Genomic DNA, 13,929 nt, shown 5'->3' on the forward strand with positions numbered 1-13,929 from the left:
GGTGCGGGTGCGGGCTCCGCTCCGCCGGGGCTGCAGCCGCTCCGCCCGCCCGGGGCGCGGACCGGCCGCGGAGCCCGACCCGGCCGGGCCCGGCGCGGAAACCTCCGCCCGCGGGCAGGCAGGGAGGAGGAGGAGGAGGGGGAGAGGACGGGAAGGAGGCGGGGAAGAGCGGGGGAAGGCGGCCCCGGCGGCGGGAAGGGCCCCGGGTTCTGCGCGGGGAGGCCGGGCCAGCGCCGGAGACCGCTGCTCCGCGGGGAACCTTCCCCTCCGCGCCCCGGCCCCCCGGGACAGCGGGGAGCAGCGGAGCCGCGATGGACTCCGGCAGCGAGACCCACGAGCTCAACGGGCAGGCGGAGGGCGCGGAGGCGGCGGCCGAGGAGCGGGTGAGGGCCGGGGCCGGGCTCGGCGGGAGCGGGGCGGGGCGGAGCGGGGGGATCCCGGTGCCCGCGTCCTTCCCGGGGCTCTGCGGAACGGGGACTCCGCGAGGTGCGGGCGGTCTGCGGCCGCGCCCTGGCCATCGGTGCCGCTCGGCTGTTGCTGGGTTTTTACCTGTCTTGGGTGGATTCCACGCCGTTCCTGTAGGGAGGTCGCTGCGCTGGTCCGTACGCCGGGGCAGGGCTGAGCAGAGCATCCCTGGCAGCCCCTGGCTCCCACAGCTGTCAGCCAGGACCCTCCCCTGCCAGGAGCCCGCCCCGAGCTCGCCGCACCTGCAGGGCTTTGCCCACCCAGCCGGCTTGGGAGACGATATCCACGCAGAATAAGCAATTACAAAAGTACGAGGAATTACTGAAGGGGTTGTGTCTGTATGGTTAATTTCCATGCAGTAATCCAAATAAAAACAAGAATACCCAACTTTTTCCTACTCTGTGTAGTCAAAACATGACCAGCGATCTTCACTGGAAAGTATTCATCCCGTATTGTTTAAGTATAAAGGATGTTTGCTGAGCATGTTACTTATCTGAAAAAAACAGACTGGTAAAGAGTGTCTTTTATCTTGTTTTGGGAAGGACTAAACTCTAAAGGCAGCTCTTATTCCAACCTAAGTCTCTGCCACACAGAAACCATTGTACTAAACCCTCTTCTGTGTCACTGGTAAAACTCTCTGGTTACAGACGGGGGGCCTGATTGTGTAGCACATCTGTCCTTTCTCCATCCCTCTCTCCCTGACAAACCCTTGGAGTCATGAATATCAAACCAAGGAAAATAAAAATCTGTTTTTAATAAATCCTGGAAATCCCACCTAAAGTGAATCATAGCTGGGATATGCAGGTCAAACTGTTGGTCTGGAGTGGTTTCCTCTAAACCTCTGACTTCTCAGCAGTTCTTTCGTTTTCTTGACACAGCTTTGTGATTGCATCACAAATACTCTTGATGGGGGGTTTTTCCCAATATGGTCTGCTCCAAGAATTTTTCGGCAACTTTCCTGTTTTACTTCATCTTCAGTTGCAAGCAACCCTCATTTTGTTACATCTTTCCCATCAAAACCCAAGTTCTCTGTGAGTGCCATAAAAAGAATAAGCAGTGAGACATGCTATTACATGGTTTTAAATGTATACAGTGGCACTTCAGAGAACTTCATAAACACTTTTTAAATTTTCTCTCACACACACACAAAGTAAATGCAAGGTAAAACAGATGGGGACAGATTTTTCAGAAGCCCGTCTGAATAGAAGATGCCTTAAAAAATCTGCCAGTGTTCACAATTCATACAAACAAAAGAACACCCCAGCTCAGCAGCCACCTAAACCTGGAGAGACCATCTGCAGGTGCCTAAATCTTCCATTACTGGAGTGAAAAGTGTGTCTGCTTTGAGGAATGCTCACAGGCATTGGAACATGGGCCACCCTGGTTTCCTTCCTGCCCATCCCAGCACCTGTCCTTCCTCTCCTCAAAACAGACCCTCTTGCACATCTTCACCACAGACCACTACCTTCTCCTGCAGAAGAGCTGACATGAAATGCAGGTGTGGGTGTTACCTTCAAAGCAATCAAAGCATACAAATTTTTGAAAGACCAGTTAAGCTCTCAGTAGTTCTGAACAAGTGGCCACACAGTGGTTTGATGTGGTTTATTTTTACTCCACGGTTCATTTGAATACATTTTTTTAGCAGCTGTCAGGCTTTTAGAAGCAAGAAATTCCTTGCTTCTAGGTTTGGGCTGGCATGGCACACCTCACTGACTAATGTGTGTAATTACACCTGGCAGAAGTATCTGGTCTCTTCTTCAAAGAATCTGTTCATACAAATACAGAGTGTAACTGTTTATTCATCCATCTAGTTGCTTTCCTTGTTCATGATCCATATTGAAACACTCTTCATCCACCGTGTTGTAAAATCTAGTTCAGTGTTTCCAAGATAACAGGATGTGCTAGATAAAGGAGTTAAAGAGGAGCTATGAAAAAGGTGAACAAGAATTGGATAGTAGAAATAAATAGCTTTAATCACGTTATTCCTAAAAATGTCTTAAAGTCTGTATATTAATTCAGAAGTAATTTGGAGCATAAAAGTAATTTGAAACATGGCAGTTTCTTGGCATCATATTGCATTTGCTACGTATAGCCTGACATGGTGTGTTCTAGAGCATTACTCATATCGAATTTGGAGTATTCGATTTACTCCAAATATTGATACTATTGGTGATAAGTTTTTCTTTGCATGTTTTTTAAGTAGCTAGAGTAAACAAACAGTGTGTTAACCACACAAAATAGACAGTCCACAGCCCAGTTGTGAGAAGTAGTATTCTAAGACCAAATGACTGGAATGAGTAATAATGGTGCAAGGCAGAAAAAAATTATACAGGAGCAAATTTCTATTTAAATAGCTGTGTGAACAAGTTTAAGTTACTCCTTCATTTCACAAAGTTAGTCATGAGGTGTGCTGATTATTTTAAAGTCATTTAATGAGTAGAAATATTCTAACTGGATCCTGGAACCAGTACAGCTTTAGGAAAACAGTGCTCAGCCCTCAGCAGACTGTACTTTTCCCTTTTTTAATATTAACTTTTCTAGCTCTCAGGAGTCAACATGATTGCTGCTTTTTTTTCTTAATGTAGTCATTACTTGCATTTTATGTTTGTTTAAAAGTGATTCCTTTTAAGCACAGGGTTTTGAAGCTGCAAGAAAATCATGATGTCTATGAAATACGAACACATGCTGAGTTTTTCCCTTTTTTTCTTTTTTTTTATTTGCCTGCCACCACAGCATCTCAAGACGTGATTGCGGAGTTCTCACAAACTAGTTAGTGTTACCCTGGGATGGTACTTGGGTGGACATCTCCCCGCTCTCCTCAAAATGAAATTTCCGTAGGAAATGAAACTGATGATTCATGCCAGACCAGGGATAGGGGTCTTTCCCTCTTGAGTCAGTGCTAAGACGGACAAGTGATGTAATGTTTTTTTGAAGGAAAAACCACAAAATATCTTCTGAGGAGGTGTACAAAGGATCTATTAGAGATGAGGCCACGAGATGGTGAAGGGCCTGGAGGGGGAAACCTTGGTCTGTTCAGCTGGAGGAGACTGGAGGGAGACTCATTGGAGTCAACAACTCCCTCGTGAGGGGCAGAGGAGGGGCACTGATGTCTTTTTGTGGTGACCAGTGATAGGACCTGAGGGAATGACCTGCAGTTGTGTCAGGGGAGGGTTAGGGTGGATATCAGCAAAGGTTCTTCCCCCAGAGGGTGCTGGGCACTGCCCAGGCTCCCCAGGGAATGGGCACGGCCCCGAGGCTGCCAGAGCTCCAGGAGCGTTTGGACAGCGCTGCCAGGGGTGCCCAGGGTGGGATTTGGGGTGTCTGTGCAGGGCAGGGGTTGGACTGGATGATCCTGTGGGTCCCTTCCAGCTGAGCCTATTCTGTGATTCTGTAATCATCCATTACATGACCAATATGGCTTAAAATATTTTTGTTGGAAGAGTATTTTTTTTCTTTGTAGAATATTTTACCTGTTTGGTTTTAGATCAGCAAGATCTCTGAGATGGAGGGGAAGTCTGACTTCAGAGTAGCCATATATGACCCTTTGCAATTTCAGTGAGCAAGTGATGGAGATGTGGACAGAAATTCTGTAACTGTAGGTATTATTAAATACTAGTATGAGGTTGCTAGTGCAATCCTGTAACTGTAGGTTTGATCTTTGAAAAAAATGTTCTGAAATTGTGTTCTATTTTAGCCCTGTATTGTTCCTTTTATGTCTGATCCATCTCTTTATTGATTTAACTGGTATTTTTTCCAAACGTGAGATTCCCCCTCAAAGATCCGGAAAAATTAGCCATGTGCTATTTTTCTGAAAGATTAATCCTTCAAAACCTTAGCAAATTGCTTCTTAAACAAAATGGCTTTTTAGCATCTTTTTAACTGTTCTGGTTAGGAAAAATATTGCAGAACACAATAAAGAGCAGCCCCGCTGTAAGTTCAGTATGGCTCAGCTTTAGTTCTGCACAGCTTCATTATTATGTAGCAAGTTTCCATTGTTTTATAATTCAGACTTATTCCTAAACACAAGATTTTCAGGAAGCTTGCTCTATGGCATTACAAACCCAGAGGTCATTCTGGTCCAGTTTCATTTTGAATCAAGGCTGCTGGCCCATAAAATTGCATTAATAACTAACCTCAAATAGAAAGAAAACTGCTGTAATCCTTACTATAGCAAGTTACTGTATTTAGCAAAGATACTTTATTGTTTTCAAATATTTCCATTTTCAGTGCTGTTTCCTTCCTGTTGAATCACCAAGTGGGGCTTAGCTGTGATTCATGGAACTCAGCACCCAAGGACATTTGCTGCAGAGCTGCTTGTATTTGCTTTTTAGTAAATGTAACTAATAAATCCTTTCTGTATTTCAAAGGGACTCAGTTCTTCTGGGTGTACCATTGAAATGGGGAGTGAAGCAAAGCAGTGGCAAAGTCTGTACTAACACAGGGAGACTGTAAAACAGTACCATGCAATCTTCGAGCGGAGGTTTTGTGTTACAGAGCCAAAAAAGTGCCCATTAATGACATGGCATTGTAGCTTTGTCCTTGCAGAGTGCACTGCTCTGGGCAAGCAAACAGCCCCTGCTTCTGTGAGGAGACCCAGAGTGGTATTGTCTGTGGGAACAGCACCATGTCACTGTGAAAATAAGCTCATCCATGGGATTCTTCGAGTCACAGATGGAGCAAGAGGGAGAGGTTTTTCAGTCCTGTCCTTTGTCTAGCTGTGCTTAGACCAGCAGGGCAGGTTGTTGTGCTGAGAGGCTGCAGCTTTGCAGCACTGGGGGCCTGCAGGCAGGCAGGGAATACTGCAGGGAATGCAGTCCCAGCTGCACCTGGCTCTTAGACACATGTGAGAGCCAGCACATGGTGGTTTTGCTCAAACCGCTTTGGAGACACGAACACAAGGGCTTAGCTTGTCTCTACCAAGTAATTTGAGTATTGAGTGTGTGACGAGGTGTTTTGGTTACACTGACACTGAAGCAGGTCATGTGGAATGCACACTGCTCTTTTGCCAAGTGACACTGCAGGAAAAGCCTTACTTTACCTGCATCCTAGGAAATCTGCAGACAGTCTGCCTTCCCTCTCTGCAGCCCTGCAGGTGTTCACAGCACAGTAAGTGTTGTTTGGTGCTGTGGGCTGCACACATTGCCACATGCTTGGAATCTTCCTAAAGCCACATAACGAAGTTCTACTGTCATTTCTGTTGTACAGACTGTCACTCTCCTGAGGTTAAGGCAACATCTCTTCTTTCATTGTCTGTCTATATATTGCTGTGTAACACATAGTCTCATCTTAGAAAGTGCCCATGTAGTACTGACTGCATCAGTTTCAATACTTCTGGCAGGGGCCTCCAGCTTGCTCCCAGAAGACAAGGCTAATTGGCTTTTTTTTGTTTGTTTTTTGTTTTACGGCTTTACAACATCAGTCAGGAGACAGGAAGTGAATGTTTCTGGGGTTTTCATGATTACAGGTCATTTTTCTTGGTGAAGGCAAGATCACAGGCTGAGAAAAAGCTCTGACATATGCTGCTGCCCTATGACAAGTTACACTTAGTCAAATATTTAGGCTTGTGATGGATTACAACATGTTGGATGAAAATAGGTCAAGTTTGGTGTTTAAATGCCCTGGAAAAACTGGCAATGTGTACGTGAATATCTGCCCTACTTAAAAGGAGGCTTTTAGGTCTGGACTGTGGCAAGCCTGGCTTTGGAGTTGATCATGTTTAGTGCTGCTGAGGAGAGTAATTAGAAGGTGTCTTCTGTATTTGAGCTAACCTGCAAAGCCAGACTTCTTTCACAGGATTTTCTGGCAGTCAGGAACGCCTTTGGGCAATAAAAAAAGTCTCTAAGAAGTAGCTTTAAAGAAGTCAGCTAGAATAAGCTTATTTTTCATATATTTGTCTATTATTTTTGAAAATAAAGTCTAGAAGTAAGAGCAGCAAGATTGAAATTCCTAACCTATTCAGAGACAGCAGGATAGAGGATCACCTACTCTTCCTTCATCATGGAGTTGGGCACCTAAGACGAACCTAGTTACCCTAAGCTATATCTAATCCAGGGAGAAATAGGCACCTCTGGGAGACAAGCAGTCAAATTTCAAGTCAGGTCACATGAATCATCATCGGGAAACACTCATATATTCATCCCGTTGGGTTAACGAGCTCTAGGTTTGCCCTGCAGTTGGTTTTTATTTTCTGTTTGTTTGCAGAGCAATTAAAACAAACAAACAAACAAACAAAAAAACAACCCCAGACCAAAACCAGCTGATGTGAAAATGGGGAAAAAAAGATTCCCTTATAACTGGACAATTCTTGGCAACAACGGATCATATGATAGTTAAGTGGAAAAACATCTGTGTATGGGTGTTTGGCTGGCCCTGGAGAGTGGCATGGCAGAGGAAGGAGTAGCAAGGAAAGGAGGGCAAGCAAAGCTCACACAGTGGCCAACTTCACATCAGTCCTTAAAATAAGACTCATGAGTAATGAAGGAACTTTTTGGATGTGTGATGAGAGAAAGTGAATTTAATAAATATCTGTATTTTTAAGTGTGCCTTCAGGGGTAAATTAGTCACAACAACCTGTTGTTTGCTGGATTGTGTTACAGTGGTTTTTCCCTCCTAACTTTTTCTCAGTGCAAACTTTTCATCTTTTCCAGTCTCTCCTTTTCCCAGGGTAGAAATATGCTGACTGTTTAGACTGATCCTATAGGCAAGCTGGAAAAAGTGCCATATGGCAGTACAGGCAGGCACTGTTTTCTGCTCTCCTGTCTGGAGGACGGGGGTAACAGTGGGAAAGCTGCACAGGAGATCTCAGTACTGCTGTGGCTCTGCCCGTATGATTACAGAAATTATTTGATGGGCCAAGTGATCTCTCACTCACCACCAATTAAAAGAGATGTGAATAACAGTTTTCCTCTCTGCTGGCTTCAGCACAGAACGTCACAGTGGTTCCAAAGGGACAGACCCATCAACATCAACCACTATGCCAACAAGAAGAGCGCCGCCGAGAGCATGCTGGACATTGCCCTGCTGATGGCCAACGCGTCCCAGCTCAAAGCCGTGATGGAGCAAGGGCCTTCTTTTTCCTTCTACATCCCGCTGATCATTCTTATCAGTCTGTCACTCACCCTGCAAGTTATGGTGGGAGTGCTCCTGATATTCCTTGGTAGGTAGCAACAGCAAGAGCCATTGACTGGTATGTTTCTTATAGGACACAGCCTGTAAGATGATATACAGACACACCATTTGCTTTTAAAACGCCGTTACCTCAGAACCGCTTCAAGTTAGAATCATAGAATCATTTAGGTTGGAAAAGACCCCTGGAATCATCCAGTCTAAAAGTTAACCCAGCACTGCCGTGTTCACCACTAAACCATGTACATAAACATCACAACTACACGTCTTTTAATTCTCTGCAGGGATGGTGACACTTCTCTGGGCAGCCTGTTCAATGCTTGACAACCCTTTCAGTGAAGAAATTCTTCCTAATATCCAAAAATACAGATTTTCTCTTGAAACCATAGAAATACTGTAACAAAGGGAGGAAGGGCAGCTTTATGTGAAGTCTTCAATTTTTATCAACTTCCTCCTACTCATCTATCCATACTGTGAACACTTTTCTTTCCAGAAAGTCTGAGGAAGAAGGAAAATTATGAAATACTGTAAAAGAAACATCAGTAGGCCAGATAGGATAATTCAGTCTATCCAGTTTCACAATACTGTTTTTGGCAAGACCTGTTACTTAATCTTATGACTGAAATGTATTTCTTCCATGTCAGTCATATAAGAAAATATTGTGAATGCAGAACTCCGAAAGGGAAGTGAAAGTCCAAATGTCCATCATCCTGTTGGTGTGACATGTTGTCTTCAGCTTGGCTGTGTTGCAATCAAACTGTATCTACCATTCCCCACCTGGAATAAATGACACCTCCACTGGTAGGAAACAGCTGTGGATCATTTCTGCTAGTGCTGTGTGATCATTTATTCTCATAACATTTTTCAAATTTTGCCCTTTACCTTAGTGAGAACTAGGTACCTGACCTTGGGCCTAATGTAAATGAACAGGCAGAGTTCACACATGGCATTTAATGAGTTATGGGTGCCACCTTTGGCATCCCTGTCAATCTTTCAGTGTTCTGCTCTCTTATCACAGCTCAAAAAACAATGTTCTGTTCAAGGAGAAAGTTCCTAGGGATCCAGGATACACATAGCTTGTAATATTAATATGCAGTTGATATAGCTTTTTTCTTTCTTAAAAAAGAGATGGAATACAGCTGTCTCTGCATTTGATAGAGTTGGTGCAAGAGCAAAATCCAGGTCTTGGCTCAGAGGAGATTCCAGAAAGGGACTGGAAAAAAACCTAACCTGTTGATGCTGGGAGGTGTGGGAAGAGAGTAATGGAAAAATCAGCAAAATATTTCTATGTTCCTCAGCTGAAGGTGTCTCCCTGGTTGGTTCAGCAGGCTTTGAGGCTGTAAACAAGCTCCCTGTCTTTCTGTTGGGCAATAATTTCCCAGTATGTGCTGTGATACTGCATTTTAATGCTTGTTTCTGCAAGACATTGCTGAAATGCTTTAAATTGCTGTCAGTTTTATCTTTGTCACATTGAGGGTGACAGAGCCCTTGGCCTGTGGTGACACACTGTTGGAGCAATGCTGTCCTGCTGAGCTCAAAGATAGGAAGGAGACAGGAAGTAGGACAGGAAAGTACAAAGATACAGGCAGCAGAGCAAGAACTTGCTTTTTACAATGTATATTTGATAGTTTTAGCTTGCAGGAGTAGTTTGGTTCTGTCCAGCCATGAAATTCTGTCTCTACAAGCTCTCACAAGGCCAAGAAAAAGTCTGTGCCACCATCCAGTTTCTTTCCTTGAGTCAGAGTTTTATCCTGGGAGCTGCCAGTTCTCACAGTTTCTACTAGGTATTAAAAGCTTTTCCTCCTTCAAAAGAGCCTTTCACGAAAACAATGTGAGAAATGTTCAGCAGATTTGTCCTTGGAAGTGATCTGGTGACCTTAACTTTTTGGAAGAAAAGCAAAAATGTCTTGAAATAGTTTCAGTGACATGAAATCATAGTAATCCACTATAATAAAATACTTAAAGAATAACTGTTCTTAAGGACATTTTCGCAAACACCCTCATCTTAAGTACTGTAATTACAAAGATAGGATTACTGTAATTCTACTTCAAAATTTAGAGCTCTTCCTAAACTGACAAGTATTACTTGTCTTCTCTGACCCTCCTTTGGACAAAAGGACAGCTCTGAGAGTGTCAGTTTGCCTTTCAGCATGATTGCTTTTAACTCGCATAACAGGTTAGGCCATTATTGCCTTTCCTTTTTAAACCAACCATCTCAAATGCTCTTACTCCATGTTTCAGAATGAATTAATTATTCAATTTAATTTATTCTTCTTCATTCACATGGCAGTACCAGAGTCCTTCCAGGTCCTGTTCGGATGCAAGCATCCACATGCCTCCAGATGCTTTACAGATGTGTAAACTCATTTTAAGGTTGAAGTACTACTGAACTTCGATTATTTCATGCCTACACATGTGTGCAGTAGCTTCTCAGGCAGTTCCCCCACACTGTTCTTCAGTGCTTTGCCTGGCCTGTGTTGTTTGACTACACTGCTTTAGCAAACAAGACTTGAACAGGCGCCCAGAATTCCTTGAAACCAAAACAGCATTAGACTTCCTAATTAGGGACCCCAGGTGAACCTGGCTGTTAGCACTTCAGCATCACGAGTGTGTTTGTGACCACTGCTTGTTAACTGCTTCAACAACAAGGAGTATTGGTTCTGTGGTTCACTTCTGCAGTATGGAACATGGTGATGATGTTACAAGTGAATAACAAGATTTATTTTGTGTAGTAGAGACATAAGCTGTATATCTATGTGTGTGCCTGTCAGAAGGAGCTCTAAGTTTTATGTTTCTGTAAAAACTTGTCCGGTACAAACTTTCTCTCGCATGTTGTGCACATGCAGACACGAGCTCCAGTGATCTATGCCCTTGAGAACTAGGAGTCTTAATAGACAAAACCCATTCTCAAAACATGCTCCAGAATTCATCAGCACTCACTCCACCAGTGAATCAAAGGAATGTAGCCAAAGGTCTGAGCTGCAGAGCCCTTCCTGCCTGAGAACAGAGACAGCAAACTCTTGGGTTTTCACGTGGTGTTTCAGTGGGCATGACAGTATTTGGTCAAAGGTTAGACCTGATGATCTTGGAGGTCTTTTCCAGCCTTAATGATTCTGTGATGCCAGGCAAGCACCCCAGACTTCTCACTGTCTTAAACCAAACCTATTATCAGCCCAGTGTAACTAATTTGTATGCTATCATGAGGCCTGGAATCAAAGCTTACACTAAATTAATGCTATCTCCCTTGTGTGAGCCTCCCTCATTCCCTTTAGCAGTTCAACCAAAAAACAACTGCAAGAAACAAAGGAAAATGTTTGCACAGCAGATGCTGTCTGTAGAAGGGACTGCAGCTACACTGCTTTCACACCTCCCTCTGTTTAGTAGATAGAGTGCCCTTGCTTTCTAAAAACAGAATCAGGGCAAAAGCAGGGCGTACAAGGGAATACAAGCTGGGGAAGGGCACCAGTACAAAAAAAATCCAGCACTGGTAAAGAGATTTGTAGCATTTTAACTAGGAAATTTAACTTCATCTTGTCAGGGCTTCAAGCTTCATGTATTCAATAATTTTTAAATGCTCAAAGTCGGCAACAAAGCTGGGCTTCAAAACATAAAGAACTCAAAAGATTTCTAGTGATGTTAGTGCATCCTTCACTTCCATGTGTCTCCACAGAGATTAGATGCTAATTACTGGAAGTTAATAGGCTCCTTGTGGTTACAGACCTTCCCCTTAGGGCTTTTACTGACACTGCAGAATCTGACTTCCCTTTAAAATATGACTGATCCAAATAGCTTAGCATAAGATAAATTCTTGAACTACATCAGTAGGAAACCTTTTATTCTGGATTTTGAAATATACATATCATTAAACATTTTTTTCTCCTTTCTCTTTGAAGTAAAATATGACCTTAACAACCCTGCAAAACATGGAAAGCTGAACTTCCTCAACAACCTTGCAACTGGACTAGTATTCATTATAGTAGTTGTGAATATTTTTATCACTGCCTTTGGAGTGCAGAAACCAGTTGCTGAGTCAGCACCAAGACAGTAAGGACCAGGTGAGTGTGGTCTCCCTGCAGCATGAGGTAGCAGGGCATGGCAGGGCACACTGGGGCAGTTTAGAAACAGCCACAAGTTTATGTGTACAGTTCAAGTTCTCACAGATACCTGAGTTCACTCCACATTAGTGCAAAAGCAGAAGCTGCCGGGAACTGGTAAGTTATTACAGTGTGTTTGTAAATGTGGAGTTCAAAAGTTGATGGCAGCACGTGTGTCACCCATGGGAAGTGTAAGGATTGTCCTGGTCTAGCCACTCCTTTTCCTTACTGCTGACTAAGACAATAAGGGAAATAATGTTGTTCTGCTTTCTCCAAATGCCTCTCCTTTTTATAAGGACAGTTTGCATCCAGTCTGTTACTTAACACTGAAGACAATCTGTTTCCAAGTACCTAGGGCTATTAAGTCTGACATGTAACACTGCACATGCTGGAGCCTCTCAGTTCCTGTGCAGATCGTGTGGCTCTTCTGTCCTCCACAGGACAGGGCTTTGCTCTATGGGAGACAGCCCACAAAGATGAGCACTATCACTTCACATGTGGCCATTTACAACAATGTTGTTGCTCTACCTGCATTTTCAACTTCGTTCTTTACTTACACAGAAGGATAAATACAGGAATTGTGGGGACCAAACTGGGTATCTTCCTAGCATCACAGCTATGATGAGCAATATGGGAGGAGATAAACCTGAATTGTAGGCTTGTAACTCAAGAAGCACCACAGTCAACATCTGCCTTTAAAACAGACTGCTGAGTGTGTGTGTGCCAGCACTGCTCTGGCTCTTGGTCTTCCACATCTCAACCCAGGGTCAGAGACCTGCTGAAGAAGGAATTACTGGCCTGACAGGCCATGGTACACTCTGTGCTGCCCAGACGGCCCATGCATGTAACTACTATTATGCACCCTTTTCCACAGAAGACTTAATTCCCCCTTTAAAGCAAATGTGTCATTTATTATAATTCCTGTATCACTAAAATATCAATATCTTTGTGTTTCAGGGACCTGGAGCATTCATTTTAGATGCCATTTGCAGTTGAGCCAGTTACACTGGACACAGTGGGAAAGGAAAAAGAATCTGAAGAAGCTGGACACACCAAGCAGCTTTCTCAAGTTTCCAACACATTTGTATACCTAAAATTTTCCCATGTGTTAATATTTAAACTGTTTGGCATCTAAGAAAAGGTTGATTTGTCCCCAAGGACACTGTCTTTCTGGAATATTGGCATTTCAGTTTCTGGAGAAACTTCATTTTTTTTCAGAGAAGTGACATAAGCTCATGAAACAAGGAAATATCATCTGGTAGCACTTCACAGGACTTCTCTTTTTACATGCCTTTGGTTTTTGTGGCAATTTGTCATTTCCACCATGGTAAGAAATGTCAGGCCTTTGATTCTGGCATGGTCACACTGTCCTTTATTTCACAGCTTGGCACCAAGCCCACGTACTCTGTAGCCCAGCAGGGCTCTTCCTTTGCAGCCTGTAAAGGTAGCTGTGCCTTGTCTTTCTTTCCACTCTAGCTAAAGCAAAGATGAGACAAACAGAAACAAACAGCATTCTTTTGTCCAGTTTCCTGTTCTTCCTGCACAGACACAAATAACCTAATTGCTAATAGTTTCTTACCATGAACTGCTATTCTGTGTATTCTTATATGTATTTATTTGAATCCTAGAGTAGTTCAAGGGGCCTTTAAAGGTCATCTCATCCCACCCCTGCCATGGGCAGGGACACCTTCCACTGTCCCAGGCTGCTCCCAGCCCCAATGTCCAGCCTGGCCTTGGGCACTGCCAGGGATCCAGGGGCAGCCCCAGCTGCTCTGGGCACCCTGTGCCAGGGCCTGCCCACCCTCATTGTAAAAGGTCCTTCCTTATATCAAGTTTCTGGAAACTCTATTAGAAGTGCCACCTTTTCTAGGCTCATCTGGTAAACTGGAGGATCCAGGGTGAACTTTACCTGCTAAACTGGTACCAAGTGCCTGTCAGCAGCAGTTCAAATGGCAAAATGAATTGAGTTTTTCTCTCTTGTTTACTCTCTCTCTTCTCATCACTGATTGCTGCAGTTTTGTTACTTTTACGAGTTTATGGCTAAAAGCAGAACAAATTTTTAATTTTTTATTTTTAAATATATATAGAGATATAAATATCTTCTAGGCTCTTACCTGCTGGCTCAGGAACTTACACTTTTTCTAAATACACTGTTGCTAGTAATGGTGTAGGTTACAAGAATTTCTTCAACAAAAACATTTTAGTAATTTTATTTCCAAAGTATCATACCTGCAAGGAGAAAAAT

General features: G+C 43.6%; 1 protein-coding gene and 1 long non-coding RNA gene across 3 annotated transcripts in view; one reads left to right on the top strand and one right to left on the bottom strand.

The window, feature by feature from the left end:
- LOC125331690 overlaps positions 1-895 on the bottom strand; it is a 38,219-nt gene extending 37,324 nt beyond the window's left edge. Inside the window, exon 1 of one of the 2 annotated variants that reach the window (XR_007206161.1) lies at positions 550-895. This is a non-coding gene — a long non-coding RNA (uncharacterized LOC125331690). The remainder of the gene's footprint in view (positions 1-549) is intronic. The other variant, XR_007206160.1, reaches the window with a different exon arrangement.
- On the top strand, positions 179-13,401 carry NINJ1 (ninjurin 1). Its single transcript, XM_048315991.1, has 4 exons — positions 179-383; positions 7,387-7,621; positions 11,484-11,645; positions 12,642-13,401. The coding sequence occupies exons 1-3, from the start codon at positions 312-314 to the stop codon at positions 11,636-11,638; spliced, it is 462 nt and encodes a 153-aa protein (XP_048171948.1). The 5' UTR covers positions 179-311; the 3' UTR covers positions 11,639-11,645; positions 12,642-13,401.
- Positions 13,402-13,929: the final 528 nt, after the last annotated feature.

This window comes from Corvus hawaiiensis, chromosome 11, assembly GCF_020740725.1.
Source record: "Corvus hawaiiensis isolate bCorHaw1 chromosome 11, bCorHaw1.pri.cur, whole genome shotgun sequence".
NCBI classification, from domain to species: domain Eukaryota; kingdom Metazoa; phylum Chordata; class Aves; order Passeriformes; family Corvidae; genus Corvus; species Corvus hawaiiensis.

Coding starts and splice junctions, on each gene's coding strand:
- NINJ1 (XM_048315991.1), top strand. CDS start 312: ATGGACTCCGGCAGCGAGACCCACGAGCTCAACGGGCAGGCGGAGGGC. Junction 384..7,386: donor AGGCGGCGGCCGAGGAGCGG/GTGAGGGCCGGG, acceptor TGCTGGCTTCAG/CACAGAACGTCACAGTGGTT. Junction 7,622..11,483: donor AGTGCTCCTGATATTCCTTG/GTAGGTAGCAAC, acceptor TTCTCTTTGAAG/TAAAATATGACCTTAACAAC.